General features: G+C 44.8%; 1 protein-coding gene across 3 annotated transcripts in view; it reads right to left on the reverse strand.

Moving 5' to 3' along the window:
* adamts18 (ADAM metallopeptidase with thrombospondin type 1 motif, 18) overlaps positions 1 to 21,224 on the reverse strand; it is a 266,551-nt gene that overhangs the window by 69,600 nt on the left and 175,727 nt on the right. For all 3 annotated transcript variants that reach the window (XM_087995705.1, XM_043706550.2, XM_087995706.1), the window contains one exon: positions 4,004 to 4,145. In XM_087995705.1, the coding sequence (XP_087851831.1) occupies positions 4,004 to 4,145 (142 nt within the window). The remainder of the gene's footprint in view (positions 1 to 4,003; positions 4,146 to 21,224) is intronic.

The following is a 21,224-nucleotide window of genomic DNA, read 5'->3' on the forward strand; positions in this document are numbered from 1 at the left end:
GAATTTTAGTTTATCTCATAGTCAACATTTTTCAGTTCAGACAATGCCAGTTACTGCAGTTGCAAGGGTTTTTATTGTATTTCTGCAACTTCTAAGCCCAAATAATTTGGGATGCAAGTTAGAATTGGAGGCATAATCAGAATTATGAATGATTCATATCACAAAGTTCAGATAGAAATCAGAAAATAGTCTCCACAATTGAAGAAGGAGAAACTATAAAGATCAGTTGAGTCGATGCTTTGAGTTGAGAAAGGGGAGTAATTTCTCTGCAAATTTGTCTTTGGGAACCAAGCTGAAACTTCATTTTAACGTTTGTGTCAAGATCATTCTAATTGTAATATTGCTTTGCTTGCTTTCTTTTCACCTGATGAAGGAGCGTCGCTCCGAAAGCTAGTGTGCTTCCAATTAAACCTGTTGGACTATAACCTGTGTGATTTTAAACTTTGTACAACACAGTCTAACACCGGCATCTCCAAATCAAAACTTCTGTTTCGTTATTAAATAATATTTGCATATGAATATTTTTCACTGAATTACCACCACGATTCCAGATTCAACAAAAAAAAAGATCAACACACAGACACAGACAGTGCTGGCGAAACTCAGCATCTGTGGAGAATAAACAAAGTTCATGTTTTGAGTCAAGTGACCTTTCTTCAGACATGCGGAGTTTCTCCGCATGTCTGAAGAAGGGTCACTGGACTCAAAACATGAACTTTATTTTCTCTGTACAGATGCTGAGTGTTTTCCAGCAATTTCTGTTTGAGTGATTCAGACCTCCAGAGTCTGCAGTTTCTTTGTTTTATTTTGTATGGTCTATCAAGCCAGGATTCTTTCTGGGATCTGAATCGTCTGATAGTATCACAACCGGGATCATAACATACCTCTTAATTCTCCCCTTAAATGTCCTCTGCTTAAAGGAGAGAAATTTCAGGTTTTCTATTGTATCTATGTAATCGCAGACCCTCACCACTATTATCAGTCTTGCAATTCCCTCTGTGCTCCTTCAAATGTCATGGTATCCCCCAACAGTCTTCTACTAGAATGAAACAGAATAATATCTCATCCTTGAACATCACCTCTTTTTTTCCTTTATTTGAACACTCACTCCTTCTTCTACTGGCATAGAAAGGTTACAAAGTATGCACTGCAGCCAATTGCCCAGTTTTGCTTGAAGTCAGCTTTCCATCCTGTGACCTTGAGGCACATTCCAGGTGCATTGAATAGTATTACTTCCAAATAACTAACAATTTTTCTTCACCATTTCCAACACTCCTCTCTCATATTCAGCACGGGTATACCCATACCATGACATCTGCAAAGTCAAGAATGCAGCTTATCACCACCTTCCCACAGGGATGGGCAATAATTGTTAGACTTGCCAGCAATGCTTATGTCCTATTGGCATTTGATCATGGAAGAAGGAACATAAAGGGAATAAAACTCCTCCTGATTCTATGCGGAGGCAAGATGAAGATTTCTCTTGCCACAATGTACATTAATGATGTGTAAATGTTAGTGATCTAACTGCGCTGTTTGGCCCTTCAAAAGTTTACTATTCAGTGATAAGTGCTGCTCTCTGTGCAAGATGGACATTGTTGAAATTTGCTGCTTTGTCCTAACCATAGATTAGCAGGATGTTGTCTCCTGTCCACATTTACACATAAGGATGGACAGCAGTACCAGTGGGTGTGCTGGTGCTTGTGAAAGACAGGTCCCAACACGATGGACATTTTCAGGAGAGAAGAAGAGGGCAGAGGAACAATAAAATCCCAACTATGTCCCTAATAAGCGCCTGCCGAGCAATGGCTTAGAGTCTGGAGCCTTGTAATTTGAGAGATTTATAAGCCCCCTTGAAAATCCTTCTCCACCCAACCCAGTTCAACTTATTCATTCCACAATGCAGCAGAGATGAATACAATAAGGAGACAAGCAAAACATCTGTCACCAGGTTAAAGTTCAGATGAGGCGAGTGTGTATCTCAATAAGTAATATGTTTGCCTTCGAAACAAAAGCCTGTGGGCTCGAAAACAATCGCAGAGACTTTGGCTGTCCTGGACTATGAGCCCAGAGTTGAATGTGGTGAGACACTGCAGGAGCTGCCATCTCCAAGAGAAAACGTTAAAGTGAGGAGTCATCCAACCTCTCAAGGGGATGTAAAAGATTTCAAAGGGGAGGACGAGAGTGATGCTTTATGGGCAGGCCAATACATTTCCCTCATTCAAGACGATGACAAAAATGGCCAAGTGAGCATCAGGTTGTTTGTCATAGGACTTTGATGTTCACAAATTGGATGCTCCAACCAGAGATCTTCGAGTCATTCTGTTTATTTCCAGTTTTCTTCTTTTTTAATCAGCCTTTACACCACTTCATGTTCTCTCCTGAGGTACAGCAGGCTGGAGGAATGGAGCAGGATGGATTGGAGACTCACACAAAGTGGGGACGGTCAGTGGGACGGAGACCCGGACGGAGCGGGGACGGTCAGTGGGACGGAGACCCGGACGGAGCGGGGACGGTCAGTGGGATAGAGACCTGGATGGAGTGGGGACGGTCAGTGGGACGGAGACCCAGACGGAGCGGGGACGGTCAGTGGGACAGAGACCCGGACGGAGGGGGGACGGTCAGTGGGACAGAGACCCGGACGGAGCGGGGATGGTCAGTGGGATAGAGACCTGGATGGAGTGGGGACGGTCAGTGGGACGGAGACCCAGACGGAGCGGGGACGGTCAGTGGGACAGAGACCCGGACGGAGGGGGGACGGTCAGTGGGACAGAGATCCGGACGGAGCGGGGACGGTCAGTGGGACGGAGACCCGGACGGAGCAGGGACGGTCAGTGGGACGGAGACCCGGACGGAGCGGGGACGGTCAGTGGGACGGAGACCCGGACGGAGCAGGGACGGTCAGTGGGACGGAGACCCGGACGGAGCAGGGACGGTCAGTGGGACAGAGACCCGTACGGAGCAGGGACGGTCAGTGGGACGGAGACCCGGACGGAGCAGGGACAGTCAGTGGGACAGAGACCCGGACGGAGCGAGGATGGTCAGTGGGACGGAGACCCGGACGGAGCAGGGACGGTCAGTGGGACGGAGACCCGGACGGAGCAGGGACGGTCAGTGGGACGGAGACCCGGACGGAGCAGGGACGGTCAGTGGGACAGAGACCCGTACGGAGCAGGGACGGTCAGTGGGACAGAGACCCGGACGGAGCGAGGATGGTCAGTGGGACGGAGACCCGGACGGAGCAGGGACGGTCAGTGGGACAGAGACCCGGACGGAGCGAGGATGGTCAGTGGGACAGAGACCCGGACGGAGCGGGGACGGTCAGTGGGACGGAGACGGTCAGTGGGACAGAGACCCGTACAGAGTGGAGATGGGCAGTTTGCGAGCCCAGGCAGACCACGTGTGGAAGCGCCATGCTCTGATCTACTGCAGGCCCTTTAAGGATCGATTGTCATACTAAATCCAACTGTCTGTGTGGAGTTTGTATGTTCTCTCAGTGTCGGTGCGGGGGTTATTTCCCATGGTCCCCAAGATGTGCAGGTTAGGTAGATAGTGAATTGTCCGTAGTGGATAGGGATGTGTAGGTGCATTAGCCATGAGAAATGCAGGGTTATAGGGATAAAATACGGAGTGGATTTGGGTGGGATATTCTTTGGAGGGTTGTTTGGAGTCAATGGGCCAAATGGCCTGCTTCCACATTGCAGGGATTCTATGAACACTATGAGCTGTAAAGACTAACATTGTCTGACAGAAACAAACGCAACACCCTGGATTTCTCCATTGTCATGTGGTAATGGTGAGTATGGTCCACGACTTGTAGATGGCAATAATAATATTAATATAAACAGACAGCTTTGCTGAGCGGGTTATGAAATGCACAAAGCTACACTCCCAAATCGTCCTATTTGGGAGAGGGGGCGCGGTGGTCTTGAATGGGCTATGTGGTGGTGAGGGAAAGAAAAGGAGAGTTTCTTCTCTTCAGATGAACAGGAAAGTTACTCACCTCCTGCACATGATGCTGAGCAACCTGATCGCACGACCACCCAGGTGTAGTTGTGTTTCTGAACAGTGGTCTTGCTTTCATTAGCAGCAATCGGTAACGTGTATTCCCAGGCAATACCTGGATTTTTGCCTTGTAACAGGATCTGAAATGTAAGAATGGGGGTGGGGTAAGAGGGGAAGAAAGACACACATTGAATAGGTTTATTGTCAGTTACTGTCCTCTCCAAGCAAAATTACGCTCGAACGCAGGGGCAGATTTAATCGAGGTGTTCGAATTCACCAACAGCTTTGACAGAGTAGACAGGGGAAAGCTGAGGTTGCCAATGGCAGCCGTGTCAGTAACCAGAGGGGACAGATGTAAAATAACTAACTAAAAAATGAACATGCAAGAAGTTATTTTTTTAAAAGAGTTGCAAGAGCTGATTTGGAACATATACTCTCAAAGGGTCACTGAAGGAGATCCTCTCACAACCTTCAAACCAAAATTACATTTTTCTTTTGATTATTCACAGAATGTGGACATTGCTGGCTAGGCCAGCATTTATTCCCCGTCACAAGTTGTCCTTGGGAAGGTGGTGGTGAGCTGCCTTCTTGAACCACTGTAGACGACGTCTGTTGGAAAACCCCACTGTTATTTTCCTCACAACTCAACTCCTCTTGCAATAAAGACAAACAAAATCTAGTCAATGTTGGAGTGCGCATGCGCACTTGTGTGTGTGTGTGTGTGTGTATACTGTATATGAATACTCACACATGCATGAGTATGTTTTGGAGACATACAGGTCTAAGGCTTAGAGAAAGGCTGTTCAGTCTACCTAGTCTGCATCAGTCAAAAAAAACCCACCTAATTATTCCAACTCCACTTCCCAGCACCTGTCTCATAGCCTTGGGAGCCTTGATATTGTAAGTGCACATCCGAATACTTCTTCAATGTTATGAGACTTTCTGCCTCTACCAGCCTCACAGGCAGTGAATGCCAGACTCACACCACTCTCAGAATGAAAAAAATCTTTCACATCCCCTCTAAACCTCCTGCCTCTTACCTTATATCTATGATCCCTTCACCAAAGAGATTTTTTTTTTTTCCCTATCGATGCCCCTTATAATTTATACAACTCAATCACGCCCCCTTTTCATCTTCTCTACTCCAAGGAAAGCAACCCCAGTCTATTCAATCTCACTTCACAACTGAAACTCTCCAGCCCTGGCAACATTCTGGTCAATCTCCTCTGCACTCTGATAGTGGATACTAAAAAGTGGATCCACTATAATGTGAATTTAAAACCGCACACAATACTCTAGCTGTAGCCCAAGAAACATTTTATACAGTGCCAACATAATGTATGTGTTTATTGGTTTCCAAGCTGAGAAAATTCATGTTGCCTATTCACTGGTCCATGGTGAGAATTCATGAATTCTAGTCAAAATTAGTGTTCTGTGTCCCCAGTGAACTTGGCTGGATTCCGCAGACTGGAGAAGAAACACCTCATCTTCTGCCTTGGAAGCCTACAACCACACAGCATGAACATTGAATTCACCAGTTTCCAAATCTCCCCTCCACCCACCCCATCCCAGATCCAAACCCCCCACCCCCCCAACTCGGATCCACCCTCTTGACTGAACCTACCTGTCCATCTTCCTTCCCATCTACCCACTCCACAGTTCCCACCGACCTATCATCATCATCTCCTACCTTTGCTCAACTATTGCCTTAGCACTTACCTTTCCCCTAGCCCCACCCCATCCCCATTTATCTCTTAGCCCCCTTCCCCCTCCCCAGTCCTGAAGAAGGGTCCTGCCTGAAATGTCAACTCTACTGCTCCTCAGATGCTGCCAGATCTTTTCCAGCACCACACTTTATCAACTCGGACTCTCCAGCATCTTCAGTCTTCACTTTCTCCTGGATTCTAACATCTACTATCATGGCACCAGAAATATGTGGTGTCTGTGCCACTGCAATTGCCTACAAATAACTAACACTCTCCTCTGCTCCAAATCTAAGTGAACAATCAAGAGGACTTAAGGGCAGAACACGTTACTAAGGTGCTGAAGAGGAAGTGGTAAGGCTAAGGTTGATTCCCAATCAGTGCATTCTTCACCAGTGGGCCATGAATTGGCAACATGCTTCAAAATCCTCAAGTGTCCTCTGTGGTTCAGTCACTAACATCCCACCTCCGGGTAACAAGTTTGTGGTTTCAGGACTTGGACGCAAAAGTTAAGGCTGGTGGGGCATGAGTTGTCACCTTTCAGGTCAGACGTTAAACAGAGGTACGTGCTCACTCAGAGGTGAAAGATTCCCAAAGAAGGGCAGGATAGTTATCCCTGGTGTCCTGGGTCAATATTTAACTCTTAAATCAACATCATAAAAACAGACTCAGCTGGTTAATCTACTCTTGCTTTTTGTGGGATCTTGATGTGCACAAAACTGGCCACTTCACTTGCTACATCTACCAGTGACTCCACTTCAATACTTCATGGGTTGAAAGAAATCTAGTAGTTTTCTCAAACAAAAACCTCTTACTTCTTCTTGTGAAAGCTGTACATTTAACTAGCGTCTTGAATCAGAATAACCCAGCACAGAGAATGCTAACTGGTCTATCAAAGTCTGCACCAAAACTGCTGAAGATCAGAACCAACAGTCCCACACCCATTGTTCTTTCTCCACGTCCAATTTGCTCTCCAACTATTGAAATCCCTGTCTTTATCCGGTAAGCAAAGTTGCCATTGTCCCAGAGAAACATAGGACTGCTCTTTCAGTTATAGCTGTTGGTGGTTTAAACTGACAGTCACCACACCTCAGGTTAGGGGAGAGGTAGAGAAAGTATGACCTTCATGGTGACCTTAGGGAATGGAACCCATGCTGTCGGTGTCACTCGGCATCACAAGCTAGCCACTCGGCCAACTGAGATAACTGATTACACATCAGTACACATCACCAACATCATTCACAAAGCTGCAGAATAGCTGGAGAATGTGATGGGTCAGAAATTGACATTTCTCCTTTGAAATCCAAGTTCAAATCCAACCCAGAAAATGAAGGGGTGAAAATTTCAGTTGGCCTGAAAAGTTTGGATAGTCCAGTTCAGTTCCTAGCAACCACGGGTCTAGTGCCAAACTCAGAAGTTACTAGCAATTCTAGTAGATTAGGTAAAAAAAAACTGAACTGTGAGGAAAGGAGTTCCAGGATTTTGAGCCAGTGACAATGAAAGAACAGTGATATAGGTCCAAGTCGGGAAAGAGTGTGGCTTGGAGGGGAACTTGCCGAAGATGGTGTTCCCACAAATCTGCTGCTCTTGTCCTTCTAGATGGTCAAAGTCATGGGTTTGGAAGGTGTTACCGAAGGTACAATGTATTTAAGGGGAGAGCTGCAGCATAGTGCTTGGGGAGAGCCATAGTTTTCTCCTGTGTCCAACATAACCAGGGAAATGTCAATAAGATTAGATAGGATGCTGATATGCAATAGGCAGCAGCAGTCTGTGGCAGTTTACAGTCTGGGAGCTGGAGTTTTGAAATCCTGCAGAATGCAACGATAAGAAGTCACTACAAGACTATGATAGATGAACCAGTTTAGTTTTTTTCTCTCCCCTGATCTTTCTTCAATCTGTTTATGTTACAGAAAGAGAAACCTCTCGATATCCATCTGCTTCAATTCTTCACTGTTTCTTGCTCCTAATAAAAAAAATTGTAAACACAGTCTACTTTCAGGCTCCAACCTGTCGTCTCCTTTGTCCTAAAACTTCCAGAAGTTTCTGACCAGTTATCAGCTCTTTCCAAACTTTACGGTTGACATTAAAAAGCTTACCTCAGCATTATCAAACCCATGATAAGCGTCTTTCACATCGGCCTTTGTATGCCAAATACTGACATTAAACACAAAATGCTGCCCTCTTGACCACAGACTTTTAGTGCAATAAATTTTTACAGCTTCCTAAATCCTGATATACACTCTGTGGGATTGGAATGAGGCAGCTCCCTATATCTGTTTTCCCAAGTGTGCATTCCTGCTGAAGCCACGCTTTGAGAGTTTAGCTTCAGGCACAAGCTGTGGACAATGAGGCAGCAGCAACCTCCCGAATAAGTAACATGCCACTCATGTTCAATTATCTCTTTAAGGCGGGCCATTACCTTTATCACCAGATGTGCTGGGATTGCTTTGTCCCTTACCCTTGCAATGCCTTGGGCTAGACAGTGGGGTGAAAGCCAGCCAAAGGTTGTTGCTGGAAGTCACCATGCAGCAGTCCTTGGTGCAGTGCGTATGTGCACTAGGAAGGCAGCTAAGAAGTTTGGGTTCAGTTAAGCCACTGTCACAGAAACATAACCATAGAAAATAGCAGCTGTCGGCCATTCAGCAGTCTGAGCTTGCTCTGCCATTCAATACGTTCATGACTGATCACCATCTCATTGTCCTGTTCCTACTTTCTCCCCATAACCTTGGATTCATTTAGCTCGAAGAGCTACATCTGACTCCTAGTTGAAAGCATTCGATATTCGGCCTCAACTGCTTTCTGTGACACAGAATTCCATAGGCTCACCACTCTCGGGTTGAAGATATTTCTCCTCAACTCAGGCCTGCCCTGTATCTTTAGGCTGTGACACCCTAGTCATCAGAACATCCTGCATTTACCCCGTCTCATCCTGTTAGAATTTTAACCATTTCTTTGAGATTCCCCCACACCTTTCTGAGCTCTGCTGAATATAATCCTAACTGATCCAGTCTCTCTTCATATGTCAATCCTGCCATCCCAGGAATCAATCTGGCAAAACTCTTTGTTGTTCTTCCTCCACAGCCAGAACATCCTTTCTCGGATAAGGAGACCACACCTACACGCAATGATTCATTTGCAGAAGAGTCTGCTTTTAGTTATTGGGAAATGCAACAGAAGATCCTTCAGCCATGGAGTGGTGAGACTATGGAACCCATTACTGCTACAGGTGAATAGCAAAGCAGCATTTCAGGAGAAGCTTGACATGAATATGAGGGAGGGATTTGTGAGAATACAGTACATACTGATAAGTTGGGTTGAATGACTTATTCCTATGTTGCATGCTCTACAATTTTTATTGGGAGAAAGTGAGGACTGCAGATGCTGGAGACCAGAGTTGAAAAATGTGGTGCTGGAAAAACACAGCAGGCTAGGCAGCATCTGAGGAGCAGGAGAATCCTGAAGGGCTTATGCCCGAAACGTCGATTCTCCTGCTCCTCGGATGCTGCCTGGCCTGCTGTGTTTTTCCGGTGACACATTTTTCAACTACAATTTTCATTCTCTGTTTTGGACAAAACATTAAAACAACATATTAGGGAAGATGGTGTTACAGTGGTAACAGCAGTGGATGAGTAGTCTATAGACCCAGTCCAAAAGCTCTAAGGGCCTGAGTTGAAATCCTATCACGATAATTCAATATCTAAATGCGGGTCTGAACGCTACTTTGTAATGATGTCATGATGTCATGATAGCTGTCATCGATGGTTGTGAAAACCCATCTGGTTCACTAACATCCTTTAAGGAAGAGACTTATTTGGTCTGACCTACATGTGCCTTCAGATCACAGAAGCATGGTTGATTCTTAATCGTCCTTTGACATGGGCAGCAAAATCACTTTGTTCATGGCCAAATAAGGTTGAGCAACAATTGCTCCCTTGCAAGAGATCCTCTCATCACATGGTAAAAAGAATTGTGGGATGTGGACGTTACTGATAAGGCTGCCATTGTTTGACCATTCCAAATAGGTAGTCTCAAGAAGCTGATTCTGGGCCTTACTCAATAGCTGCTGGCCTGATCCATCTGAATGGCTGAACCATCGAATCTCCACAGTGTGGAAACAGGCCATTTGGCCCAACAAGTCCATACTAACCCCCGACGAGCATCCCACCCAGACCCATCCTCAGACACTATCCCTGTAACCCTGCATTTCTAATTCCTGATGAAGGGTTTATGCCTGAAATGTCTGTGTTTTTCCAGCATTACACTCTCCAACTCTGTATTTCCCATGGCTAATACACCAAAACCTTCACATCCCTGATCACTATGGATAATTTAGCATGGCTAATCCATCTAAACTGCACATCTTTGGACTGTGAGAGGAAACACAGACACAGGGGAAACGTGCAAACTCCACACAGTCACCCGAGGTTGGAATCGAACCTGAGTCCCTGGTGCTGTAAGGCAGCAGTGCTAACCACTGAGCCACCTTATTTGCTTAGCCACTTCAGAAGGAAACTAAGGAACAGCCACAAGAACATGAGGAATGAAAGTAAAGCCACCAAAGTTCTACCAGACCATAGGGCTTCTCTCTAATTAGAGAGAGAGAGACAATTAGTGGTGGTTTAACCTGGGGTCACCACTTCTCAGGCAATGGCAAAGCTGAGAACAAGAGTCCTTCAGTTTATGTAGGAATTGAACCCACACTATTGGTGTTAAGCTGCATTGCAAAACCAGTTGTCTGGCCAACCGAGCTAACTCAGAGCTCCCTCATAAAGCAGGTCTGTCAGCAACTGCAGGGAAGTTCTGAAGAAGAGTCATAGCAGATCGAAACGTTAACTCTGTTCCTCTCTCCATGGACACTGCCAGACCTGCTGAGTTCTTCCAGCATCCTCTGTGTCAAGGTCAGCAAAAAGCAAACTGGGGGTAAGAGGCATGTTTTCCAACTTAAACTACATTGCTTAATGCTCATTGTTGCTGATACTGCACCTTTATATTTCCACAGAGTCATAGAGTCACAGAGATGTACAGCACAGAAACAGACCTTCGGTCTAACTCATCCATGCCAACCAGGTATCCAAACCGAATCTAGTCCCATTTGCCAGCACTTGGCCCATATCCCTCTAAACCCTTTCTATTCATGTACCTATCCAGATACCTTTTAAGTGTTGCAATTATACCAGCCTCCATCACTTCCTTTGGCAGCTCATTCCATACACATACCACCCTCTGCATGAAAAACTTGCCCCTTAGGTCCCTTTTATATCTTCCCCCTCTCACCCTAAACCTATGCCCTCTAGTTCTGGACTCCCCCACACCACAGAAAAGACTTTGTCTATTTATCCTATCCATGCACCCTCATGACTTTATAAGGTCACCCCCTCAGCCTTTGACACTCCAGGTAAAACAGCCCCAGCCGATTCAGCCAATTCTTACAGCTTAAACCCTCCAACCCTGGCAACATTCTTGTAAATCTTTTCTGAATCCTTTTAAGTTTCACAACATCCTTCCATTAGGAAAGAGACCAGAATTGCATGCAACATTCCTAAAGTGGCCTAACCAATGTCCTGTACAGCCACAACGTGACCTCCCAACTCTTGTACTCAATACTCTGATCAATAAAGGAAGCTTTTATTAAAATTCTGTTAAACAGTAAGATATGAACTGAGTTCCTCTGGATCATGAGTCTAGTTCTCAAGTTGATAGTGCAGTAATGTAACCATTGTGCTCCCTTAATTCATTTAATTAATTCACAGAAGAAGTGATCAATTATTGATATTTAATTGTTAAGGAAAGTTTTGAATCCTATCAGATGACTAAGACTCCACATGTTGTACACCCAGGGAAAAAGACAACAGTTACATAAGTTACGCTTGTTTTGATGATCAGAATGTATTGATCTTTCCAGACACGAAAAAGTGTGCATCTGCTACGCTTCAAATATCAAGTTTCAAAGCGTCGGCAGTACAAGGGGAAATGAGAATTTTCAAGTACCTACTCAGAATCAGCCACTTTGTGTGGGAATTCCAAGTGGAATCACCACCTGACAGACACATCATGCATTTTTCTGAGCAATATTAGGAAGGCATCAACTCGAAATGGGTTTGTGTGACACAGAGTGGGAGAGAGAGGATGATTGAGAGGAAAGGCCTCTTGAATCACCAAGAGAGCTCCTCCATTAAGACCCTGAACAGTCTTGTCTCACTTTTCATCATTCAGATTTCCCAGTGGTGTGGCATGGCTTGAATCCTGAGGGCACCAGGTTGTGAGAGGAGGCTGTGGAAACGATGCTGACGTCACAGGATAGCTCAGAGATCAGTTGTTTCTAGTTTGTGCTTTTTCAGAGACCACCCCTCTCTAACATCCCCCTACATCCTCAAATTCACTTTACTCACTGAAGCTGACTGATTCTTTTTAGAACGGTTGCTTTGGAGATTCTTACTCTCTGCATCCCATAATAGCTGCCTGTGACAACCCACTTGAGACAGGCCTGCAGGGCACACCCATTAAGAAATGTGTTTGGATGCTGCACTCCAGATGGCCTGACAAACGACTTCAAACACTGCATCGTACTTGAGAGGCAAAGCACTTTATTGCAGCTTATATCTCGAACACTTGTACAAACATTAGACCTCCACACAAAGCTCTCCAGAGAAGTGATGGCCCCTGACAGAACACGTCTAGCTATCTCCCCTCTCACTCAAAGACTATCTTCCGGAGACACTTCATTCTGTTTATCTTTTGTAAAAAAAAGCTTTTATATTTTTTAACATAATGAACAAAATTCCTGACTCCCCTCAAGCCCCACATCGGTTCTCTTGCTGAATACAATACCTCATGTGAGGCTGAGCCACATAAACCATGAGGGTCTAGGTTTAATCCCCAGGCTGTCTGGCTCGCTTTCTACTAAAATGACAAACTGAGCTGATTTTAAGTAGAGTTACATTGGGACGTCACGTTCATAGAGTCACCACAGCACAGGAGCAGGACCTTCAGCCCATTCAGTTCTCTGTCAATTGTGGTTCTGGGGATAGCATACTTGCTTCTGCACCACAAGGTTCTGGCTTCAAGTCCCACTCCAGAGGACAGAAATCAAGGCTGACATTTCAGTGCAAGTAGAGAAGGAGTATTGTACTGTTGGAGATACCACTTTTCAGATTAGATGTTAAACCTTCTGGGGTGGATGTGAAAGATCTTTGAAAAAAAAAGTGGATGGTTACCCTAGATGGTCCAACCAATGCTCATCATTCTGTCATGAATATGACAAACAGATTATATGGTCATATGATCATGGGAGGTAATGATCTAGTGGTAATATCGCTGCTTACTAAATCCAGGGAATCTAGGTTCAAATCCTGCCATGGTGGAATTAAAGAGTCCAACAATGACCATAAAACCATTGTCAATTGTCAGGAAAATCCCATCTGGTTCACAATGTTATTTTAAGAGGGATGTCTGTGAGTTTTGAGAAGATTTGTAGTTCAGGTTGAAGTTCTGGATGTGGACGAGCTGGCAAACCTTCCAGTTCAACGAGCAAACCTACATCCAGAGAGATGTCTGTTGTTCTTACTTGGTCTGGCCTACATGTGACTCCGGACCCACAGCAATGTTCTCTGGGCAAAAGGGGGTCTGACCAGTAATGCTCACATCCCTTTTAAAATATTTAAATAAAAACACATTGTTGCTTCAGTATGAAACCATTGATAGACTGTGAATATTAGTCTGTCATGCCTACACACCAAAAAGTAGCGACCGTGCCAGTTTGCACTCCAGCCAGTCTCATTCACCCACTGGAAAACCAAGGTCACTTAGAATATCTTTTCCTGATCAATCACAAGAGCTATCATAAGAAAATCTAATGTGGCTAGCTCTCAATTCTAGATGCATTAATCAAATTTAGATTTCATGTCATTTGAACATTAGCCTGGAGCCCTAGGGCACTAGCCCAATGATGGTATTTATTTTGCAGGAAGATCGTCATCACTTTCAACTGAAAGCAGTCAGTCGTTGTGGGGAAAATATATTTCTATTTGAGATATTTTGATATTGTAGAAACAATTATCCCCAGAATGCTCCAAAGAGCAGGGACAATCCTGATTTTGAAAACAGAAACAGCAATTTGTTTTATGGATTGAGGATGCTGGTATCAGAGGAACATGAGGAGGACATTCAGCTCATTGAGCTGATTTGCCATTTAATGGGGTTATCATTGACCTGTGACTGAACTCCACATAGCTCCCTGATGTAGGACACATCCCACACTTAAATTCACAGAGCTGTATAGCACAGAAACAGACTCTTCAGTCCAAATTGTCTGTGCTAACCAGATATCCAAATTAACCTCGTCCCATTTGCCAGCATTTGGTCCATATTCCTCAAAACCCTTCCTGTTCATATACCCATCCAGATGCCTTTTAAATTTTGTAATTGTACCAGCCTCCACCACTTCCTCTGGCAGCTCATTTCACACGCGCACACACACACACACCACCCTTTGTGTGAAAAATCCTCCCCCTTGGATATGTTTTAAATCTTTCCATTCTCACCTTAAACATATGCCTTCTAGTTTTGGACTCCCCTGCCCTGAGGAAAAGACCATGTCTATTCACTCTATCCGTGCCCCTTGTGATTTTATAAACTCCAATAAAGTCACACCCCAACCCCCCGCCCCCACCCCGGCCTCTGACGCTCCAGGGAAAATAGTGCCAGTCTATTCAGACTCTCCCTACAAGTAAAAACCCTCCAACCATGGCATCTTCCTCATAAATTGTTTCTGAATGCTTTCAAGTTTAACAACATCTTCCCTGTAGCCAGGAGACCAGAACTGAACGCAGTATTCCATGACTGGCCAAATCAATATCCTATACACCCATAATGTGACCGCCCAGCTCCTATACTCAAACACTTGGAACCAAAGATGACTAGTGTCCAGAACATCTTATCACAAGCACTCAATTGACAGAGCTTCAAACTTTTCATGTCTAAGTTTCTCGAAATCTCTCTCCCCAGGTCACTTTGAGTACGGTGAACAAGTACAGCAATTAAGAGCATTAGTATATCATTGGTACAAAGAAAAGACAACATGTTTTATAAATTTCCATTTTGTGTCAGTCCTAGCCTCAACATAATTTCATCCCATATACACAGTCTCGGAGACTGATAGAAATTACACAAGTGAAAGGAACAAAAAAACTCAAGCTTATGAACATCAGAGACATCATCGCCAGCAAACCTAATAACCTTATAAATTATGTACATTAAACCTTTGACCTTATCCAACAGGATTAAATCTCAGAATCTAAATGTTGACCTATCACTGTTTGGGTGAGGGGAGATCTTGCTGTGCTCAGCCCAGTTGTTGCTAGTCCCTACATTCCAATGTCTATTGACTGTAAAGTACTTTGGAACACCTGAGATTATGAAGTGCACTGGATATTCTTTCTTTTAATTATCAAGGCAAGGAGCTATCTATCTCTCAGTTTGCAGGGCTGAGGGCAAACTTTGATTTCACTTCTCTATCAGTAGCTGCCCCAATGAGGCTATGAAGGACACTGGTGTCTCAGTGCCAAACAACCCCAGGTTCACACAGTTTCAGAAAGCCACCATCGGCAATGGGCCAATGGACATGACCTGTTGCCAATGAGAAGGCTTTTGGGAAGATGAAAATGTTGAACATCCTTCACTGAGGAAGCACCTTTTTGAAAGACTGAGTGGCCTCCCCATGTCTATTCTACCAGGAGCAGAGCTCATCCATTCGGGTCCTCACCAATCATCGTGGAGAGTGTCTTCCTTAGACAGAGAAATGAATGCTCTGGATTGATGCAGCCAGATGAATACAATACTGCTTTGCTCCTCTGACAGAAGAACCATTATAGCTGTCCTTTGCATTGAGTATCAGCTCAGAGGCTCTGCCTAAGAAACCCATTCCCCTCTGTTCTCCCTTGGCTTGAGCTGCTGCCTTTGAACACCCCATCAGTAATGATATATGACATTTGTTTTTGATACTTCAGTGATATTTACATGTTTTAGAGTCAGTGAGGTAACACTGATTCAGAACACTTGGAAAATGGACCTTGTAATTGATGAATCAGACTAAAGCCCTTTTGTCTTCCATCTGTTTCTCTAATTTTTTAACACTATAAACAAACAACAGAATTGTTTTCTTCCCTTTGTCATTTCTGTGAAAATGGATAGCACTCCACCCTCTGCTGCCTGTAACTGAGTAATTTGAACCACAATGTTACATCATTAGCCCCAGCTGAGTGAAAACACACTGATAGCATGCAAACAGAGTGAGCTCCGAAAACAGCTATGTTATTAGAATGGGGTTTAGACATCTTCAACAAGAGGCCACAGGGCAGAACAGCACTCAGGTCGATTAGAGCAGGAATTATGTTGTTTCAACCATAGTCACTAAACCCACATTACAATTCAGATTATACACACTCACACCAAGTCCCGCTCATTCACCAGCTCGGTACTTATCCTCCTATATCGACTCTCTGTGTAGCAATGCCTTAAATTTGAAATTCTCCTGCTTCCTCTCTACAAGTCTCTGAGATTGCTCTCCAGGTCATTCTGGTATAATGCGCATTGCGTCAACACGAATTGACTATAACGTGACTGACAAATTATGGATGCTGTTTGGATAACGTAAACTTTCTACTGAGCGGGTATAGCGATTTTCTATAGCGTTTGTCTACAGTGTGATTTTCTATTGCTCAAGGTAACAGAGGAACGTACCTGTCGCATTATAGCAGAAGGAACCAAAAAAATTGATGAGGGCAGAGTGGTAGACATTGTGTACTTAGACTTGAATGAAGGCTGTGATAAGGTTCTGCATGGTTAGTAAAGTTAGATCACATGAGATTCAGGGTAAGCTTGTCAACTGGTTACAAAATTAGCTTGACATTAGGAGACAGACAGTGATAGTGGAAGGTTGTTTTTGGGACAGGAGGCCTGTGACCAAAGGTATTCCACAGGGATTGATACTGGATCCACTTTTGTTTGTCATTTATGTAAATGATTTGTATGAGAATATAGGAGGCACGGTTTGCGGATGACACCAAAATTGGTGGAATATTGGAAAGTGAAGAAGGCTATCGAAGATTACAAAGAGATCTTGATCCATTGAACCAATAGGCTGAGGAGTGACAGATGGAGTTTAATTTGGATGAATGTGAGGTATTGTATTTTGGTAAAACAATAAGGGAAGGACTTATACAATTAATGGTGGGGCCCTGGGTAGTGTTGTAGAACAGAAAACCTTAGAGGTTCAGGTACATAATTCTTTGAAATTTGCAACATAGGTACACAGGGTGGTTAAGAAGGTAGTTAGCTTGCCTTCATTGCTCAGACCATTGAGTTTAAGAGTTGGGACATCATGCTGAGATTGTACGGAATGTTGGTGAAGCCTTTTCTAGCGTATTGGAGCATGGGAAGGTATTATTAAACTAGGGAGAGGTCAAAAGGATGTTGCCGTGAAGGGAGAGCTTGAGTTATAAGGAGAGACTGTATGTTCAAAGTTTGGGAGAAGATTTGTAGCTCGGGTGCTCGTTGTTGTGGTTCTGTTCGCCGAGCTGGGAATTTGTCTTGCAAATGTTTCATCCCCTGTCTAGGTGACATCCTCAGTGCTTGGGAGCCTCCTGTGAAGTGCTTCTGTGATGTTTCCTCCGGCATTTATAGTGGCCTGTCTCTGCCGCTTCCGGTTGTCAGTTCCAGCTGTCCGCTGTAGTGGCCGGTATATTGAGTCCAGATCGATGTGTTTGTTGATAGAGTCTGTGAACACCAACTAGCCACGAAATGACACGACCAGCTGAACACCAACTAGCCACGAAACGACACGACCAGCTATCCTCAGTAGCCACACACGCAGATGACAAGCAACATGAATTTGACTGGGACAACACTACCATTATAGGGCAAGCCAAACAGAGAACAGCCAGGGAATTCCTAGAGGCATGGCACTCATCCACAGATTCTATCAACAAACACATCGACCTGGACCCAATATACCTGCCACTACAGCGGACAGCTGGAACTGACAACCGGAAGCGGCAGAGACAGGCCACTATAAATGCCAGAGGAAACATCACAGAAGCGCTTCACAGGAGGCTCCCAAGCACTGAGGATGTCACCTAGACAGGGGACGAAACGTTTGCAACACAAATTCCCAGCTCGGCGAACAGAACCACAACAACAGAGACTGTATGGACTGGGACTTTTTTCACTGCAGCATAAGCGGTTGAGGGGTGACCTTTTAGAAGTTTATAAAATCCTGAGGAGCATAGATAAGGCAAAGGTCTTTTCCATACGGTGTAGGAGTTCAAAACTAGGGGGCAGATTTTTAAGGCAAAAGGAGAAAGATCTAAAAAGGACATGAGGGAAAACTTTTTTTACACAGAAAGTGGTTAGTGTTTGGAATGAATTACCAGAGCAAGTGATGGTTGCAGGTACAAATACAATGTTTAAAAGACTTTTGGATGCATAGGAAAGGTTTGGAAATTTACAGGTCAAATGCAGGCAGGTGGGCCTAGTTTAGTTTGGGAACATGGTCGGCATGGACTTGTTGAACTGAAGGGTCTGCTTCCATTCTGTATGACAACTCTGACATAGCTGAAATGTTAATGCTCAACAGGTTCACCCTCCAGGCTGAGGAATCTACCTGTGTTATCTCTGAGGTTATATAATGGAAAGTTAGGCCTCAAAAGGCTCTTCTAGACTTAGACACCATCGTGTCTCCAATGCGCGTCAGCTGCGTGCACTTTGTCCAGTGGAACTGCAGAGAGTTGAGAACTGACACTTGTCTGATTGGGAATGGTAACATCTCAAACCAACTCACTGCCCATGACAGGATTCTGAGCACAGAGGTGGCTAATTAGTAGTCCACCTCTAGGTAAATATCTATCTTAGATTGTCTCCTGGAATCTCGCCTCCATTTGGCTTTGACAGAGAAAATAAGAGCATGAATAAGCCATTCAGCCCTTTGAGTCAAGAGTGTGGACCTGGAAAAGCACAGCAGGTCAGGCAGCATCCAAGGAGCAGGAGAATCGACATTTCGGACAAAAGCCCTTCATTCCTGATGAATGGTGGTGCCCGAAATGTCAATTCTCCTGCTCCTCAGATGTCACCTGAACTGCTGTGCTTTTCCAACACCACACTCTCAACTCTGATCTCCAAAATCTGCAGTCTTCACTTTAGACAGTAGACAATAGACAATAGACAATAGGTGCAGGAGTAGGCCATTCTGCCCTTCGAGCCTGCACCACCATTCAACATGATCATGGCTGATCATTCCTAATCAGTATCCTGTTCCTGCCTTATCACCATAACCCTTGATTCCACTATCTTTGAGAGCTCTATCCAACTCTTTCTTAAATGAATCCAGAGACTGGGCCTCCACTGCCCTCTGCGGCAGAGCATTCCACACAGCCACCACTCTCTGGGTGAAGAAGTTTCTCCTCATCTCTGTCCAAAATGGTCTAACCCGTATTTTTAAGCTGTGTCCTCTGGTTCGGGACTCACCCATCAGCGGAAACATGTTTCCTGCTGCCAGAGTGTCCAATCCTTTCATAACCTTATACGTCTCAATCAGATCCCCTCTCTGTCTTCTAAACTCAAGGGTATACAAGCCCAGTCGCTTCAGTCTTTCAGTGTAAGGTAATCCCGCCATTCCAGGAATTGACCTCGTGAACCTACGCTGCACTCCCTCAATAGCCAAAATGTTTTTCCTCAAATTTGGAGACCAGAACTGCACGCAGTACTCCAGGTGTGGTCTCACCAGGGCCCAGTACAGCTGCAGAAGCACCTCTTTGCTTCTATACTCCATTCCTTTTGTTATGAAGGCCAGCATGCTACTAGCCTTCTTCACTACCTGCTGTACCCATTCTCCCATTTAGTCCCTCTAGCTGATCCACCATTCATTATGATCATGGCTGATCATCTGACTCAACAGCCTGTTCTTGTCTTTCCCCCATTATCCTTTGATCCCCCAAGTGCTATATCCAATTCCTTCTTTAAATCAAGATCTCAAAGGCTCTGTGTAATTCCTTCCCTCTCAACAGTTCTGAAGGTGGATGCAAGTGGTGTTGGTGATGAGTGGGATCTGCATTTCAGCTCAAAACTCTCCAAAATATAACTGAGCTGCTTCACCCAGAAGCAGCCCTGGTGAAGAGGATGGTGCCATTGATAAGAATTCCCCAGTGCTGCCAGAACCTGATAGCACTCATTCATTTTCTCTTCTCCCGTAAGTCAATCTACCCAATTTCCAACCGTGGCTCCAAGATTTTGAGTCCTCTCCCTTTTTGGAAAGGTTCTTTTAACGGTTACAGCAGGGCTTCCCAAAGCGGGGTTGTGAGTGGAAATTCTGGGGTCGTAAGCTCACAGGCAACAAGGCCAACCCTCTTCCCTTCACTCTTGAAGGGCATCTGCTCCACTCATCAAGGGGTTGTGATAATCTTCAAGCCTCAAAACGGTGTCACACTGGTGACAAGTTTGGGAATCATTGGTTTCCAGCCTGGTCTGAAGGGAGTTGGAATAATGCTCCCTCATGTTGTGGAGGTGCTGAGTCAACTGGGGGGGCTAAGGTGAGAAGTCACATGACACCAGGTTATAGTCCAACAGGTTTATTTGAAATCTCTACTGTTCGGAATGCTGTTCTTTCATCAGGCGAAGTTCTTTCAAATAAAGAACCTTGTTGTTTCCTCAGATATTGAATTGCCTCTAGATCGTGGAAAAAAACCATCTTTCCCTTTAGAATCATGTTTCCATTGAATATACATAAAATATTAATGGGGGACTGGTACCCACAACAACTCACAACCCCGCTTTGGGAATATGCTTAAAGCTGTAGCATATTCAATTGTGATCCACACTAACTGGGCAATAGCATAGAAAAAGAAATTTCTGGTTTTTCCAGTCACTCATAAAGAGTGTGGGCGGCACGGTGGCCCAGTGGTTAGCACTGCTGCCTCACAGCGCCTGTAGACCCGGGTTCAATTCCCGACTCAGGCGACTGACTGTGTGGAGTTTGCACATTCTCCCCGTGTCTGCGTGGGTTTCCTCCGGGTGCTCCGGTTTCCTCCCACAGTCCAAAGATGTGCGGGTCAGGTGAATTGGCCATGCTAAATTGCCCGTAGTGTTAGGTTAAAGGGGTGGATGTAGGGGTATGGGTGGGTTGCGCTTCGGCGGGTCGGTGTGGACTTGTTGGGCCGAAGGGCCTGTTTCCACACTGTAAGTAATCTAATCTAATCTAATCATCATTTGACAGAGAATGTTCACTGGTAGTGTTGGAGTGCAGGATTTATCATGTACCAAGAAACTGACCTTTCATGCCAGAGTGATCTGAACTCCAATATCAGTCTGAAACTAATGTTGCTAGGGTTGGAGGATTTGAGCTATAGGGAGGGCTGAACAGGCTAGGGCTGTTTTACCTGGTGCGTCAGAGGTTGAGGGGTGACCTTATAGGGGTTTATAAAATCATGAGGGGCATGGACAGGATAAACAGACAAGGTCTTTTCCCTG

Source organism: Chiloscyllium plagiosum, unplaced genomic scaffold, assembly GCF_037043375.1.
Source record: "Chiloscyllium plagiosum isolate Xiang-an unplaced genomic scaffold, Cpla_swu_hap1 HiC_scaffold_17, whole genome shotgun sequence".
Lineage (NCBI taxonomy): Eukaryota > Metazoa > Chordata > Chondrichthyes > Orectolobiformes > Hemiscylliidae > Chiloscyllium > Chiloscyllium plagiosum.